General features: G+C 34.4%; 1 protein-coding gene across 1 annotated transcript; it reads left to right on the top strand.

The window, feature by feature from the left end:
* Positions 1-9,604: 9,604 nt before the first annotated feature.
* LOC115885003 lies at positions 9,605-11,494 on the top strand. Its single transcript, XM_030903744.1, has 3 exons — positions 9,605-9,822; positions 9,902-10,475; positions 10,820-11,494. Exons 1-3 carry the CDS (start codon positions 9,605-9,607, stop codon positions 10,826-10,828), a joined length of 801 nt encoding a protein of 266 aa, XP_030759604.1. The 3' UTR covers positions 10,829-11,494.
* Positions 11,495-19,068: the final 7,574 nt, after the last annotated feature.

The raw sequence follows: 19,068 nt of genomic DNA on the forward strand, positions 1-19,068 counted from the left end.
TATAATAATAAAATATCCTAGCAACAGCTTGCGGTAGTCTGTTGTATCCATAGAAAAATCCTAATGTTTAGCTTATAAAACCAGGGGGGTGACAGTGAAATAGGAAAATTGGAAACAGTCATTAGTGTCAATCCTGTCATCTCCTGACGACAAGTATGGCCGCCTAGACAAGGACAGCAATGTTTCTGTCTAACTATTGTCTAACTTCACACTTTAGAATTGACAGATTTCAGAGACAACTTCAGATTTGTTCTAGAACAAATTTCGACGCCATTTTAATTCTCTCCGGTTAGTTTTTTTTTTGTAAATTCAATTTGATATTTCGGCAGAAATTTATAAATATAAAGGTAATAAAGCATATAAAATATATTATTACATGAACAATCCTGGAGAAAAAGACGTTTCTGCAGTACTAGGTATGTCCCATGTATATTAAAAATAGGTAGTAAATAAACACTATTTCTGTATTTTTTAGATGCAAGAAAATTTTGTTATGTTTATGATCGGCGATTTTTTTGAAAATGGAAACAATTTAGAGCAAGGTAAGATCATTTTTAACTATAGCCAACATTAGTTATCTCCAGTATGTGCGATTTATTGTCAATAATGCACAGTAAATCTGACTGATACAATCTGATTGTTATCCGACTTGTCTCTTTTTGCTTCTTTTTCATTTATAAACCAGGTCTCTTTGGGAATAATAGGACGCTTTTTTTAAACAGTATATTTATATTTTATACCTTCATATTTTTACATTGTTAATTTTAGTAAAAAAAATCTGTTTTTCTGTTTTCAGATTTTTGTATAAGGCTCCCGTTTTCATGTCTGCCCCCGTTTTCTATCCTTGATGGCTGTGAATACGCGTATTTATTTACAAATTACTGTAAGTCATGCTTATACCTTACTAATTTACGTTAAAATTGCATATAATTAAGTAATTGCTGTAGAAATCTTTCAATTCATTATTTTTTATATTTATTTAGTCCCGTTGTCTCATATTTCAAATAAATATGTTTGAATAAAATTTTGTTTTGTTTTATTTATGATAAGAAAGAGTACAAAATACATTTAAACTGAAAGAGGGCCCGCCATTGAATAACCGGAAACGGAAATAAAAATGAAGCCATCATGTCAACCTGTCAATTGGAAAATTAGTTCTCCAGACGACAACGAAGGCTTTCGGTGGCGTATCGTGTTTCCACGATTTAACACAGAGTTGACACTTCTTTCTAGTTAATTATTTTATGTATAAAACAATAAACTTTTGATTTATAACCAAAATTTTTCTTGACGGATGATAATCAAAGGCCAAAATGACATTCCTCGCAAATTTTGAAGTATAAATTAGTGGAAAAGTCAAAAGTTTGTTAGCTTTTTCCAATAATTGAAAATTACTACCACTAATTATGACGTTCTGAATGCTTACATCAAAATTAGGTGAACAAACCTCTACGGCTAATTGAAACTACTAATTTATTCCACTGATTTCGAGGTTCTGAATGAAGCTTAATGCTGAACTAAATTATATTAAAGCAATGCTCAATGTGTTTTACGGTAACTTTTTTCGGGTTCTTGTTATTACCGATTCTGAACCGTCCTAGAGCTCTGCAGAGCATGCGCAAATGAAATAATGTCTTCATATTTCCTTCTGCGCATACGCATCACAATTCTAGGACGGTTCAGAATCGGTAATTTTTTGTTATTACCCGAACAAAGCTGGTGTAATATCATCTGTCATTTCTACTCGTAAAATACACCAATGGAATTGCGTAAAAACGACGATGGACGATAGATGACGGACGTATATAAACTCACCTTAACTTTGAGAAGTATCTGGACAAAATTATACGGAATTGTAAACTTGACTCATTGGTGTGCCAGCTTGAGGAGGATGCTATTTCATTCTTAATTTTCATTCTTCTCTTCATTCCACATATAAAAGAAATAGACACAGATCAAAAAAGATCAGGCAAATAGCAATAAAATATAGCATTAAACTTAAAAAATAAAACTGGAAACATCCAAACAAATAAAAGATTCTATCCACCAGGTAGCTTGTATATTAGAGAGACAACATGTCCTCTAAATGTAGATACGAAGAAAAGAAAGACATGTACAAGGAGGTGGAACAATGAAGTGAGGTATTACAAACCATGTGTGGTCCAAGCAGCACATTACAAAGAGGTTGGAAGCTTCTATTGTCCATAAGTAACTTCATTGATAAAAACTAAATTTAATTAACTCTATAGAGCACACCAATACATCTTTAGCAAACAGGTATAGCATTTCCGCAATATATACTGGCATTACTCGCTGAAGAGTATTTGACACGCATCAGAAGATGGTCACGCAGGACGTTTTCTTTCATGAGATTTTCTGTGACTGAAAAGCCCGACACGTGATGTTATCTGCCTACCGCACTCCGGACATTCAAAAATTTTATTGCTTTGTTGCCTATTTACTTTTTGGTTGTGAGCTGTTTCTTCCCACTCATTCTGCATATTAATCCCCTTTAAGTTTTTAATGTCCTTGTACCTTTTGAGTTCATAACCTAATCTAACCGTCTAAAAGCTCACCGTAAAGCAGAGATTTTGGTATGCGGTTTTCTTGCATTCTGCATAAGTGACCAGCCCATCTTAAGCGGGATTTTGTAACCATGACTCCAATACTCTAGCAGTTAGCTTTTTCAAGGACCGATACGTTTGAGACAAGATGGAACCATCGAATTCTTAAGATTTGTCTAAGGTGTCTCTATTGCAACTTGTTTAATGCGTTCATGTGTCGGCGGTACGGCACCCAGGTTTCGCTCCCATATAACATGGTGGGGATTATAATTGCTCGGTAGACTGCAAGTTTCGTTTTTGGACTCAAGTTATGATTGTAGAATGTTGTTTGCGCTATCGAAAGATGCGTACAATTTATCTTGGATAGGAACTATCGAAAACAGGAAATTGCCATCCTATCCGATAGTCAAGCAGCACTTAACGCGATCAACTCAGTAACCATCAATTCGAAGTTGGTCAAAGAATGCCTAGAGAAGCTCAACAAATTAGGCAAAGAAAATAAAGTCCTCCTACTCTGGGTGCCTGCTCACCAAGGGATAGAAGGCAATGAAAAAAGCAAATGATCTAGCTAGGAAAGGAGCGAACACTCCACTAACTGGACCAGAACCGTTCTGTTTTCCAAACGGGAACCAACTGAAAGCGGAACTGAAGAATCTGGAAGACTCCATCCGTAACTTGGAATGGGTGTCCTCCAACGGTCTAAGACACTCGAAAAAGTTCCTTAGAACTTATGACCGAGAAAAATCAAAGGTTTTCCTTGATTTAAGTAAAAACAATCTTCGGATTGTCACGGGGTTTCTAACAGGACACTGTCTCCTCAACGAACACCTCAGTAGGCTGAAACTGAGAAACAACGGCGAATGCAGATTTTGTGGGGAAAATGGGGAAACACCAGAACACCTTATCACTGAGTGTGCCGAGACGACGACCATTCGTGCCATGAACCTTGGCACGTCTGATGTCGAGGATGGAGAGCTGGCCTCTGTGGAGCCGTCTCAGATACTGGCTTTTCTCAAAGCCCTGAGACTGTATGATGAGTTATAACTCGTTATAACTCAAGAAAGGGGAACACACAATAGATCTGTAAGGTCGCGGTGATTAACTCCCCTTCTAAACATTCTACATTCTATGATTGTAGAAAACCCTGTCTTGCGCAACATGGCAACTAATTCTCAGAAGTACCAATGCTGTTATCCTCAGCGGACAACCTGATGCTTAACTGGACCCAATTCTCTCGCGGGTGAATGCTCTAGTATTATGAATGTCAATCCCGAAAAGGTTTCATTAACCCGGGATTTTCGAGATATGTAATACTAATCCCAGCATATCGAGATTTAATCCTGGGATTAGAAAAGAAAATCAAATAATATTACATTTCTAATATCATCTTAAAACAAAAAAAAAATCGCATTCTGGGGAAGCTAACTTTCCCCATTTAAACATAGATCAGCACACCTCCCATGATTTGTCCTTATCCTGTTCAACGGAGACCATGTTTTGCGTGGCATGGCAAAGTTTGGTGGGTTTTAAGTTATAACCAACATGTTCCTGGCGGTGTCTGGTAACTCTGATTCCCATTCTCTACTCCATGACTGCGTTAATTTAAAACCTTCCCGATGTAAGCTGATTGCTTCTAAAAATTGCTTCTTCTCTCTTGTTAATATTTTCTTTTTTCGATGTTCAGCCAGAGGCTATAATATACATTATTAATATCGTTAATTATATTTAAGTAAGGAAATATTCGACGTTTTGAAGCGAATCATCTGGCTCAGAGTTTGTAAAGTTGGGATTTGTAAGAGAGCTGAGAATGTCGGAATAAATGGTTCTCCGTTGCTTGATCTGGTATTTTAATTTTGGATAGTTCTTTCAACATGAATTTTAATGCAGCATATGCTTTTCATAAATTTTTTGGCTGAAGTACTTCCAGAATGTTTCTGATAGTTTGTCATTCTGTGCCCAAAATTGGTAACATGCTCAGATCAATTAAGGTCTTTTGGAATTATGGAATTCTGTAAGATGCAAAAGCAACATATCAAGTAAGCTGGTCCCATCTGATTTTAACTCATTCCCATGATCAATTCCCCTTTTACGTTTATTGTTTTAGTTTTCAAAAGAAGCAAATTAATATATGCATAAAAAATCCGTATTAATCGGTGTTTTTAAATCTTAAGCTTCATTCAGAACCTTGAAATCAGTGGAATAAATTAGTAGGTAGTTTCAATTAGCCGTAGAAGTTTGTTCACCTAATTTTAATGTAAGTATTCAGAACGTCATAATTAGTGGTAGTACCTTTCAATTATTCGAAAAAGTTAACAAACTTTTGACTTTTCCACTAATTATAATTCAAAATTTGCGTGGAATGTCATTTTGGCCTTTGATTATCACCCGTCAAGAAAAAATTTGGTTAGAAATCAAAAGTTTATTGTTTTATAAGCTAAATATTATGCTTTCTCTATGGATACAACAGACTAACGCAAGCTGTTGCTAGGATATTTTATTAATTTTAATTGTGTTTTTAGATATTGTGAATGATCGCAAACTAAAAAGTATAAAGTGTAATTGAAACCACTAATTTATTCCACTAATTGGGAGGTTCTGAATGAAGCTTTATCACGGATTTTTTCGTGACAAATATACCTAACCGAAACGCTGTGTAAGTTAAGTTAAATAAAGACAAGGAAGTATATTAGTATCAATACTTACTATATTAAAAATGTTTAAAATAGGTCTACTTCAACAGCATGTTATTTTTTTATTTATTTAATAAAAATAAAAAATAGTTTACATGAAATAAATTGCAGTTTGTTTTACACAGAACACACGATTTGTTGCTTAAACTTTTATTGACCGTCCTGTAACGAACCAAGCCCTGTTTTCACTATGGGAGATCGTTCTGTTACCAATAGTTCAAAAGAAACCGCCGAGACTGAAAAATTAGTTACTGTTTTAAATATTTTTAGTAAATTTATACAAAAGCACAGCCCACAAGTTAAACACGGAGAAAAATTAACATATATCTATTATGTCGTTTCCTATTAATATTAAAAAGCCATGGTAGAAACGTGCTTATGCAGATTGAAGGCAAATAAATAGGTATCTATGGCTAGTTTTCTGCACCTAATTTTAATAGGACAAATTGCTTAATCATTTATCCACTGTTTATATGTAAATATTGAAATGGGTAATTTATTTCTTAGTGATTAAATCTTCATAAAGCTTCATACAGAACCTCACAACCAAAATATGAATAGAATAGAATATAGAATAAGTGGGAGGGGGGTTAATCTCTGCGACCTTAGAGATCTATTGTGTCCCCCTTTCTTGAGTTATAACTCATCATACAGTCCCAGGACTTCCTACGGAGACCCGTGTCCCTCACAGTCGAGGAGCTACGACCCAGGCCGGGTAGACGAAACGGTAGCTTGTGTCGCCTGTTGGGTTTAGAGGTAGGAGGTAGGCTCCCGACCCTTGGAGGAGGTGGTAGCTTGTATGACACTTGCGGAGGATGGTCTCACGCAAGTGTCAGCCACCTCTCCTGTAGTTCTCTTTGGGTTTGGCCCCTTGGAACTTTCATTGTTACTATTCCCAGTGTCGCTAGGGGGTTTCCCCACAGCTTCACCGGTGATGTTTTTATTACTATTATTATCAGATCTCATAGTGTTCCTATGAGTCGCTAGGGACAGTCGGTCCACTTCTACAGAGCCCCGCATGTAGAAGTAAGGGGTAAAATACAATGGGGTGCCCCCCGGTGCCCCAAGGTTGAGGCTGTCCTTTAGCCCCGCCCGGTATCGTTATATGTCTTGGTGCAATTCCCTGGCCACGACACTACAGTCAGGGACAAGACGATGAGTGAGATGCTTCTTAGACCAAGCCAAGTGCTAGAGCGGATTCCCCCCAGCACCTGACCAGGAGCTTCCCCAACAACGACAAGGTCTTGCATCTCCTAGGGGAAGAAATATGAATATAAACGAATGCTGTTTTTTTATTGACAACATGCTTAAATGAAAAATTATCAGGTTAATTTTGAGTGCAATTCGGTAGAATATTTCCCGAATAAAAAACATGAAAATACAAGTGAAAATACATAGATTTGTTAAAACATTTATTTGAATATATTAAAAAAAATCTATTTAAAAATGAAGCAATAAAATGAAACAGAACTTATAATATTACAAATTAAAAATTACATGAAGAATTGCAGTAAAAAACACAGTTATAAAAATTATTATGTTTAAATTCCGTTGCGGTACTTGAATTGAAATTAAAAGAACCTATAGTAGGTACAAAAACACATTAGTATTATTATTAGAACTTGTAGCAGTTTCATTGTCTCTCATTTTTTCTACCAGATTTTCATGATGTTCAGGGGCGCAACTAGACATATACTTTTAGGAGGCTAAAGTCTTTTGGGGGGCTTAGGTCACTATAAGGTAAGATTCATGTGAGGTTAAAACCAATTTTATACGACACACACTGGTCATCTGCCCCCCCTCCCTAATTGCACCTCTGATGATGTTCGTCATCGAATTGAAGGTAAGGTTTGCATGCCCAGTTATTTTGATCATTGTGTTTTCCTCAAACCCCTTCTTTACTAGTGTCAACACAGCTGTTGCACGTAGCGAATGATTAGTAATTTTTACCTTCTCCGTAGCCAAACCTGATTTTTTCGCTTCGATAGACACCTACTGAGCAATCGTATTTTTCCCAACAGGAAGGTTCTTGAAACATTTACCCATTTTCCAGGAAGGATTTACAGTTAAAAACAATCTTGAAACATCAATTAATTTTCTTTTTTCCATAATTTTTTTGAATAGCCTTACTGGACATATATCCCGTTTATCTCCGCCTTGAGTGATTTTATCGAATATCGGGTTGTATTCAATGCGACCGGTGGGTTGTCCTATATTATCAATCATCTTTAAAATAGGAAACAAAACATTTTCCTCCCACTCCTCCTCGCCATGCCAATTCGTAAGATAATACAAAAAATATTTTTTTTGTAAACCATCGAGACATTCATCGTTACAATTTCGTACCATCAATTTGAATTCTTCGTCTTTGAGTGCCTTAGAGCTTTCTTTTCTTTTTAGAGGGTCTATCTGCAATTCCTTCCTTTTGGCACTTTTTGCCTCCCGGGAGATATCAAATTCGGTGTCAGTAAAAGTATTAAATTTAATATTATATTCTTTTTGGTATTTTTCCATTAATAGCTTGGCTGTTACATTCCAAATAGTTTTTATCGTAAAATCTTCTGCCCATAATAGTCTTGGTAATTATGCAGTATAGGTGTTTTTCGTATTCTTGGTGATTTCTCAAAAATTCTTTTTTTACGTGATTCTAGAGACCAAATACCACCCAAATCCGTGTGCGGACGTTGAAATTTTTTTTTTAGATAATTTATAATTTACACATTTATGAAAAAAATGATACTTACGGGACGGGGAGCAAAAGAGGGGTGTTTGGGCGGGGTACTGCAGAAGGTCGCCGGGAGACACTGAAAAGAGGATTCCACGTCACTAAGCACACTAAATCACTATTAAATGTGCTAAAAAATTGTTAAAATATGGCAAATTTCAAAGTAATAAATTCAAAACGACATTTCGTCCGTCATTAACCATTTCATACATCATATGACGTTTTAATGCAATGTTCCCAAACTTCCTAAGAAAAGAGGTAAAATTCTTGCTAAATATCTGATGTTAAGCGATGAGCGTTAAATTATGAAAACGACATTATTATTATAACAAAAATTATGAAAAATTACCCAACGTTTCAGCGAAGTGCACCAACAACAGTACGTGACTGTTGTCACTAGTAATAGTTATTAAAAAAAAAGAACCAAACTGAAAATGTTAAAAAAATATATTATAATGCATTAGTTTCACTCTTTTTGGTCGGATTGATTTAGTTATTTGGCGGGTAGGTGAGCGTAGTTATTTGGAAGGTGTTAATTCATTGGTTAGTTGGTTAAACGTCGCGGGATGGGATTGTACATTTAGCTGCTCGTGTCTGCGGACAGGAATGGAGCAACCATTTTAGTTGAGGGTGGAGGAGTATTTGACATTTGCACCTAGCGGCAAATTTAATGTACAATTCCATCCCGCGACGTTTAACCAACTAACCAATGAATTAACACCCTCGAAATAACCACGCTAACCAACCCGCCTGAACTAACCAAAACATGCGCGAATGCGTTGTCGTCTGTGCAAACTATAATTCCTACGCTAATTGAGCCTAATGACAAAACATCATTGATTACGCGTCGAAAATTAGTATATATTTAAAAAACTTATATTTTCGTAGAACCGTAGAATTACATGTAGAGATGCTCCCTTCTTTATATTTTACGGGATAGATCAACGTTTGGCAACATTGATTTTCAGTTGTGAGACGGTGTCAAAGTGTCAAATGTCACAGTCAAATGTCAATTGAATGATGGAGGACGAAATGTTTTGAATTTATTACTTTCAAATATGCCATATTTTAACTATTCTTTAGCAAATGTTTATAGTGACTTAGGGTCCTTAGTGACGTGGAGTCCTTTTTTCAGTGTCTCCCGGCGGCCTTCTGCAGTACCCCGCCCAAACACCCCTTTTTTCTCCCCCGTCCCGTAAGTATCATTTTTTTTATAATAAATATTATTTAAATTATAAATAATCTAATTTTCAACGTGCGCACACGGATTTGTGTTGTATTTGGTCTGTAGAATCACATAAAAAAGAATTTTTGAGAAATCTCTAAAAATACGAAAAACACCTGTGTGATAAGAGGTGACATGTCCCTATCATTTAAGTGCAGTAGCTCTCTAGTTGACAATAGACACAAAACAGTCATCTGTAGCTAGATAGTAGTTGGTCACGTAGGCACGAATATATCTGCACATTTTCTAATTGTTGTAACTCCCTTTTATTGTTATTTGGTAACACGGAATACTACTAACTAGTATAGTTTTATTTCAAGACCATAACATATTACATGGTGTTAGGCTGGTACGGGTAAAAATTCCGCTAGAAAAACAATTAAGAAGAAAATTGTAAAAAATGGAAAACTTGTTCAAACCCCCAGAACCCCTAGTCTTAGATGGAAATGTTGCAGAGAACTGGAAGAGATTCAGCCAAAAATTTGATATATTTTCAACAGCGACAGATCTAGAGTCGAAATCTGAAGATAAGAAAGTGGCAGTCTTTTTAAACCTGATAGGTGACGAAGGACTAGAATTATTTAATAGTTTCAGTTTTGAAAATGGAGACGAGAAAAAGTTAGATAAAATTAGAGAGAAGTTTCATGAATACTGTTCACCAAAACAAATATCACGTTTGAGAGGTACAAATTAACAGTATATGCCAAAAAGAAGGTCAGAATTTTGATAATTTCTTAACAGAATTAAGAAAAGCTATTAAGACAACACAATACAAGGATCATGATGACATGATAAGGGACAGAATTGTAATGGGAATACTGGACAAAGTAATACAAGAGAGATTGTTACGAGAACCAAAACTTACTTTAGAAAAAGCAGTAGATGTTTGCAGAGCAACCGAGTCAAGTAAATCGCAGTCAAAAATATTAAGAAATGAAAGTCAAGTGGATGCTGTACAGAAAAATAGTGATCAAGAAAACAATAAGAAACCATGTAACTTTTGTGGGTACAAACATGGCAAGTCTGGTAAATGTCCTGCATATGGGAAAACATGTGCAAAATGCCAAGGTCGGAATCATTTTGCTGCTGTGTGTAGGAAAAAAGAAGTCAGACCAGAAAGAAACAACAAAACCAAGGAGAAAAAAGTTCATGAAGTTGAAGCATGTAGTTGCAAGGTGAATACTGAAGATGATGACACAAGTGATGAGTATTTTGTTGATGGTATACAGTCAATCGGGTCCGTAAAAGCAAACTTATGTTGGAAGCAGGAGGTATGTGTTAATAATCAGTTAGTCGAGTTCAAGTTAGATACAGGTGCTGAAGTGAGTGTATTATCACTTAACTTGATTGAAAAATTGAAACTGAAAGATAAAATAAATAAAACTGGAGTTACCCTTGTATCATATGGTGATAATAAGTTCAGAATTAAACCACAAGGTGAAATTTTATTAGACTGTAAAGTTGGTGAGAATGTGGCTCAAGTTTTATTTATTGTAGTAGATACACTTGATCAATTACCTTTACTTGGACTTCAGGCTTGTGTAGATTTAAAATTAATAAAGAAAGTAGCTAGTATAAATGTTAATTGTAAATCTCTTGATAATGTATATTTTAGATCTCTTGATGATATAGTAAATAAATATCCTAGTGTTTTTAATGGGTTGGGTAAATATCCAACAGAACATCATATTACATTAAAGAAAGATTTTGTACCGCATGTGCAACCGCTCAGAAGGATTCCTCATATTTTACGAGATAGACTAAAAAGTAAGTTAAATGAGCTTGAGAAACAAGGTGTCATTTGTAAAGTTGATAAGCCTACTGAGTGGGTGAATGCACTTGTGATTGTGGAAAAAACAAATGGTGATTTGCGTCTTTGTTTAGATCCTAAGTATTTAAATAAAGCAATTCAAAGAGAGTATTTTTCAATCCCAACTGCAGATGAAATCGCTGCTACCTTATGTAACAGAGAGTTTTTTACTGTGTTAGATATGAAAGATGGATATCTACAAGTAAAGATAGATGAAGAAAGTTCAGATTATTGCACTTTTGCTACTCCATTTGGTAGGTACAAATATTGTCGTTTACCTTTTGGATTGTGCTCCGCACCAGAAGTGTTTCAAAAGAAAAATTATGAAATATTTGGTGACATTGATGGTATTGGATTATATTTTGATGATATAATTGTCACAGGAAAAAATGAGAAAGAGCATGATAAAAATTTGCACTTGGTATTGGAAAGAGCTCTCAGTTATGGTATTAAATTTAATAGAAATAAAATACAGTTTAAGTGTAAATCAGTTAAATTTATGGGTCAAATTTATTCTAAAGATGGCATAAAATTAAATCAAAATTATGTAGAAGCTATATTAAAATTGCCAAGGCCAGAAAGTAAATCAGACTTATTAAGAGTTTTAGGAATGGCCAAGTTTTTAGGCAAGTTTGTGCCTAATATGTCTAAAATTACTTCCCCCTTAAGAGATTTAACTAAATATGAAAATGAGTTTAACTGACTAGATATTCATGAGAAATCATTAAATGAGTTAAAATACTTTTTAACATCAGCTCCAATATTGTCATTCTTTGATCCAAGTAAAAATGTAGAAATTGAGACTGATGCATCTAAAGACGGGTTAGGAGCCTGTTTACTCCAAGATGGACACCCTATTGCATTTGCATCTAGAAGTTTGAGTTCAGCTGAGAAAAAATATGCCCAGATTGAAAAAGAAATGTTGGCAATTGTTTTTAATATACAGAAATTTCATTTTTTGTTTATGGTCTGGACGTAAAAGTCAACACTGATCATAAGCCTCTAGAAGCAATTTTTTGTAAAGATTTGGCATCAATAACACCAAGATTACAAAGAATGCGTTTACGTTTATTAAATTATAAATTAAGTGTGTCATATAAGCCAGGTAAATATTTGTTTATCGCAGATACCCTATCACGTGCTTTTCTTCTTGATACAGGATTAAAATCAGACAGAGAATTTGATTATGTTATACACTGTATTAATAAGTATCTTCCTATGTCTGAAACTAGGAAATGTCAGTTTAAAAATGCTTTAAGTAATGATAAAGACCTACAGTTAGTAATCAAATATTGTGAAAATACATGGCCAGAACAGAAAAAGAAAGTTCCTCTAAATATTTGGAAGTATTTTCATTTAAGAGACAAACTTTTTGTTTCAGATAGTTTATTATTTTTAGACAACAAAATAGTTGTTCCTCAAGAACTTCGTAAAGAAATGCTAAAATTATTACATGAAGGTCATTTTGGTATCGAAAAAACAAAATCGCGAGCACGTCAAATATTTTATTGGCCTAGAATGACTTATGATATTGAATCATTTATAAAAGATTGTAGAATTTGTGAAACTTATGCTAAACGACATCAGAAAGAAACATTAATGCTGTATCCTATTTCAAGTCGACCGTGGGAAAGAATTGGCTTAGATATTTTTACTTTTAATAATCAGAGTTTTCTAATAGCATTTGATTCATTCTCTAATTGGCTTGAAGTATTACCTATTAAAGACAAATCCGCAAAATCTGTAATTTTAGTTTTAAGAAGAGTATTTTCTACTCATGGTTCGCCAGATTGTGTAATTTCTGATAATGTTCCTTTTAACAGTTGTGAATTTAAATCATTTGCTAGAGAGTGGAATTTTGAAGTTGTAACAAGAAGTCCTAATTATCCTCGCTCAAACGGTCTTGCTGAAAGAGGAGTAGGTATTGCGAAAAATATAATTAAAAAAAGCGAAGGCAAAAGTGATGGCCTTGATATAGCATTGTTACAGTATCGGAACTCCCCTCTCAAATATATTGATTATAGTCCTGCACAATTACTTATGAGCCGTAATTGTAAAACTAAATTACCTAGTAATAATGAATTTTTAAAACCAAAATTGTGTCAAAATGTTTATGAAAAACTACAAGAAAGGCAAAATTGTTATAAGAAATATTACAATAGACAGGCTAAAGATTTAAAACCGATTTGTCCTAATGCAGATATTAATGTATATAATCATGTAAAGAAGAAGTGGGAACCAGGTCAAGTTATTTGTGAGCACTCCACTCCAAGATCGTATTTAATCAAAGATAGTGAAAATAATGTTGTTAGAAGAAATAGAATCGATTTAAAGGAAAGCACAAATAAGTTTGTTCCTAATGTTCCACCTCTTTATGAATGCTCTACTAGTAATAGTAATTTAAAGAATGTCGAACAACCAGCAGAACTTGTGGAAGGATTACCTGAAGCTGATCTAGAAATTGAACTTGATAAATGTCCTAGTATAACTAAACAGCTGATTCCTAAAACAAGATCTGGTAGGGTTGTAAGAAAACCTCAAAAACTAGATTTATGATGGGGGAGATGTGTGATAAGAGGTGACATGTCCCTATCATTTAAGTGCAGTAGCTCTCTAGTTGACAATAGACACAAAACAGTCATCTGTAGCTAGATACTAGTTGGTCACGTAGGCACGAATATATCTGCACATTTTCTAATTGTTGTAACTCCCTTTTATTGTTATTTGGTAACACGGAATACTACTAACTAGTATAGTTTTATTTCAAGACCATGACATATTACAACACCTATACTGCATAATTACCATAGTCCTAGCCGTTTTCCCTTTTCATATTAAATGCCCAATCGGTCAAAATATTGGCCAGTGCCGAGATTGAGATGTTCGCATCCAAAATGTAGTTTCTATCTTTTATAAAGTCCATAAACTGTTAACTGTTTCCATACATACTGGTGATTAATTATAGTGTTTTTCGGCTTACTTTCGGCAACTTTTTCTTCAATTGCACTTAAAGAATCGTTTCCAAATCGAGACATTTTTAGAATACCTATTAAAAATACTAATTTACGTCTAAGTGACAAATTTGTCATTGTCACTTAGACATTCTGCGGGAAATTTTCGCCGGGTAATTTTCGATTTTAGCGGTCAATTTTCGCCGAAAATTACCCGCTTCATATGGGATTTTTTGTACATGAGTGAAATATTCTATATAATAACGTTCGGACTATTTTATAACCCATGGACCAAGAGGTGATTTAAAATAATAAATGAAACGTAATGAAAATTGGCGTAAAAGTTCATCAGTGGTGCTTTCATATCGAGAGAGAGTATCTCTACTGTCCGAACGGTGTTCCAAGGCGACTTGATTTATGGACGTGAAGTTCAAAGGGCACATTTGGGCCGCGGCCACCGTGTTTTGATCACTCGGCTTTGGTGACAATTCATTCCGCGAAATGCATTTTGACTTTACGACTTTACGTGGAACGTCTTAATAGTAGTATGTGGTGTGTTTACGATCGATGGTACGATACGGTCTTTTAGCTCAGAATACAAGTAATAAAAGAAGTTATTTTAATGAATAGTCGTCAATGTTCTTCATCTCGCACAATCTTAAAAGTTTTATATCATGGAACAATAAATTTTGCTTTTATGAAGTATGCCAGTAAATATTGACTGAATTCAGTTAAGAAGTATTGGTATACAATTAGACAGAACATTTATTGTCACTGCTGCTAGGGTTATCCGGCCGGGTGATAAAATTATCGTTTTTTAATAAAAATATAAAAAAAAACATTATAATATTATAAAGCTAGAATACTATTCGCTTGTATATTAACTCTAATTTTTTGAAGGTATTAACTCCAATTTTTTGAAGGAAAGACATTCATAAAAAAATATAAACTAATCGAAAAAAGTTAAGGATATTGTGTTTTAGTTAGTAAGAACATTTTTCAGAAAAAATGTGTTATAACTATTAATACCTATGTCGTTTGTATTTAAAAAAATAATGTTTGTAAACATAAAAAATTGTACCCAAACAAATAAAAAGCATTATCATTAAAAATGTACATTTAATCTTTGTTTAGAATAGAATTTGTTTGCGTGTTGCTAAGCGGCAGTTTGCGATATTGTGGTTATTCTATCATCGATAATATGAACAGACGTCATTTAACAGTAGAGGAAGCAAATCAAGCCATTGGGTTGCTTCTTGGCAGTGCGCGACAGATCGATGTGGCTGATCGATTTAAAGTCACCTAAAGTGTAAGTTCTAGTCTTAAAAACCGATTTAATGAGACTGGATCTGTCATGAAGAGGCATAGACGACAAATACCAGCGAGGACCGAAGCTTAATGAGGGGAGCTAGGATGGATCCTGCAAGAAACTCTAGGTTGCTCAGCCAGGACCTTTTGGCTGCCAGCAGGGTACGTATTGTGACGACTTTTCTGTCGTTACCCAAATAGAATGAAAAAAGAATCCGTTGCTCAGGGTTAGAGGAAAGCTGGGTTCGTAGGTAAGGCTTCTGACTCACAGTGACTTTCTAATGTTGTTAAATATTAAAATAAAAAATGATAATATATAGGCTACAGAGATTTTAATATTGATGTTAAGAATTCAAATAGGTATGGTCAAAGACAGTGAAAAGGGCGCCACTTACTTTGTTTATGAGAGTGGTAAAGTAAGAAACCAAAAAGAAAAATACGATATCACAACATAGCTAAAATAAAGTAATCAACAGCATTAAGGGTCTATTATGTTTATCAGGAATAAAAGTCAGAAATAACTATTCTACATTAAACATTTATTGAAAACGAACACAAGTATCAACAATTAGTCACAGTGATCCCAATAAAATCGCAAGTTATTTTAAATAGATTTGAATTTAGTAACTGCATTCTTTGAAATAAGTAAGCTACTTAATAAAAACAGGTGAAATTTATGTATGTCTCAATACGATGATGTTTCGAAACATGTCGTGTACAAAAACCTTTAAAATGAATACGTGTTAATAATTTTCATATAAAATATCATAGCTAAGCAAGAGTGTACTGTACGAATCAAATTATAACTCATAACGTTAAATAAAAATAATTTTGACTACAATATGTGGGATAAATAGTGATAATTTACCAGGTTATTAAATCTGTTGTCTCAAAATTATAAAATAAAAGCGTACCTTGTGTATCAAACTTAAGACTTATCTGAATATAGTTTCTTATGATGTAAACAGGTAGGTAGGTATTCTCCAGACTAACAGAAGTGGATACAGATGACTATGGCAGGAGAAGTCTTCGATATCAGGCAAAAGAACGATTGTAATGTCAGGAACATTTTCTTGAGGTCTGTATAGGTCCATACAAAATGAAAGTGGAGTGGAACATACAATAATTACTGCATACCATGTGGTAATTACTGAGTACTAGGTGGTAGTTACTGAGTACCATGTGGTAGTTACTGAATATCATGGGGTATTTACTGAATACCATGGGGTAGTTTACTGAATACCATGGGGTAGTTTTACTGAGTACCATGTGATAGTTTTACTTAATATCATGTGGTACTTTTACTCTATAAATAAAAAAAATAGTTCTCAGGACAGATACTCAATAAAAGAAACAACTTACGGTCTGAAAATCAGCTTTACATAAATATATTCAAACCATATGCCGATCAAACCAGTAATTAAATACTCAAGTAAAACGAAATAACAAACGGAAAGAACTGAAATAGAATTTAGTTAGATAGGGCTATATAAAATGGCGGACAAACTTACGGTGGTCATTCCAAGAAGAAACCAAACAAATACGATCTATACTCTGAATTGCATACTTTACAAGGTTTTCAAATCTCCAAATCGGATACCCATGCAATCGAAAAGTGGATTCAGAGTGCTTTTCACTGGAAAATTTGTCGGACGCCGAAACGCGTCTTCTTCAGATCCAAATTCCCAGCAAAAGACCTTCTTCTCAGTTTCAGAAACGAAAACAAAAACCCTATTCACCACAGACAAAATGAGAGAAAAAAGTGATATCATATGATCGAAATCATTAGAACAGAAAATCGCAATCCACAGCGACGTGAGATTGGGACAAGTGAAATGCAATTAAGGAAGTTTGGCATATAGCGAATAGATGGCGCTAATAAACAAGACAAGTAAACTGTAAGAAATGAAGTTTGACATCTAGCGAATAGATGCGCTAATAAAAATTAAATATCGAAACAAGTGACCTGTAACAAATGGAGTTTGGTATCTTTGGCATCTAGCAAATAGATGGCGCCAATACTAAGAAATTTAAATAAAATAGATTTTTAAATTCAATTTTATTAAAGGAAATAAAAATGCTACACTGCCCCCCTCCAAAAGGAAGGCCCTCAAAGAGGACTTTCCTTAAACACCACTAAGGAAAACTAAATTAAATTGGTACATGTTTTAGATTTTTTGAAATTAAATTTGGTGGATGATAGCTTCGTATCACACGTCCATAAAGAGTCAAAATTGGTAAGTCGCAATCGGTATGTCAAATCAGGGAGGTTACACAATCAGGAAAGTCAAAATCACCACATAATCCAAAAAACAAAATCATATACAAAATATATGATAAACTAAAACTAAACTTAAAACTAAAAGGTATGGGATAGGAAAAAAAAAAAAATCCCATGGAAGCGCAGATGTTTCTGAAGAAATTCCTCCGCTGACCGCCTGCACTCAACCCACCTAGTATGAGGCAACGAAATGATTCACAAATCGCGTGTAATCATTCATGCGACCCCTCACACCCAAAGGAAGCAGAGAACAAACAAACAACAAAAGAACCTCAACAAAAGCCATGCTACGGATCACTATAAGAGGTTAGTTTGGCGTGATCAAGACAAACTACCTTCGCCACAACCTGTGTGCTCACCGGTTAACCATTCAAGGTAACTCACCTGTATGAGAAAAAGAAGGAAAATTACAATAGAAAACACAATAGAAAGACACAAAGAAAGAGAAAAAAATTGTCACTAATGACCCAAAATATCCGTAACATAGGTTCAGCCTATGAAACGCTATTGCAAATATGGAAAGAAGATCACAATAATATCCAAAACACAGTAAAACTTACGAAGTCATGAGGTTAGCTACGTCTCACTTCTAGGTTGCAATCAAAATCATAACAACTTTTCACGAAGTTGTGTTCTCAGAATACACAAAATACAAGAATCTCTTACATTTCAGATTCTTGTGAACTGAATAACAAAGAATAGAGCAAATGACATAAAACTATATGAGTGATTAACAGAATTACCATCCCACAAAATATTTACTCAAAATTAGGTAATCTGTAGAATACTCGAAAAAAAAAATACTGTCATATGCTCGCATTTCCAAATAGAAATACTATAACACATCAAAAATATAGGTACGCAAAAAAAACTAAATGACAATATAGTTATACTAATTCGCGACAAATCCGTAAAAAAAACGAGAAGCAAATGTTGTATAACTGTTTAATCTGAACTAAAAAAAACTAAAATATAATCTATGTATCCTTTAGACTAAACCCTAAAAAGGAATCGGACATAATAGATTATTTGAATTACTGTGACGTAGTAGAGACATTTTCTGTATCATCGTCGTCAATCGTGTGACCTTGGTATGGTTTAAGATCTTTTATATGCCAGCGGCCTGCGTTAGTACCATTCTCGTCTACTAAAACATAAACTAAATTCGAGATTTTCTTTCGCACTGAAGATAAAATAAAACGAGGAGCTAACTTGGCTGAAAAGTTAATACCAGCATTTGATAAGACCTTATTACGTCTCCAAACCAAATCACCAACCTGAAAAGATAAATCACGCCTACGCAAATTATAAGACTTCGAGTTTCTTTCATAAGCAGCATGAAGTTTCTTACGGACTTCGCTAAAGACACTATAAAGATTTTTGAGTTCAGAAGCGTAAGAGTTGCGATCGCCAGGCATAATTTCAAAATCTTCAGAAAATTTAACTTGACCATAATACTTACCAGAGATGGGAATATGTCTACCAAAAACTAAAAATGAAGGAGAAAAACCTGT

Source organism: Sitophilus oryzae, unplaced genomic scaffold, assembly GCF_002938485.1.
Source record: "Sitophilus oryzae breed Bouriz unplaced genomic scaffold, Soryzae_2.0 scaffold_359_pilon_pilon, whole genome shotgun sequence".
NCBI lineage: Eukaryota > Metazoa > Arthropoda > Insecta > Coleoptera > Curculionidae > Sitophilus > Sitophilus oryzae.

What these genes read in the sequence shown, in the direction of transcription:
- LOC115885003 (XM_030903744.1), top strand. Translation starts at nt 9,605, where the DNA reads ATGGAAAACTTGTTCAAACCCCCAGAACCCCTAGTCTTAGATGGAAAT. An exon ending in GAAAATGGAGACGAGAAAAA is followed by an intron (nt 9,823 to 9,901) that starts GTTAGATAAAAT and finishes ACAAATTAACAG; the next exon opens with TATATGCCAAAAAGAAGGTC.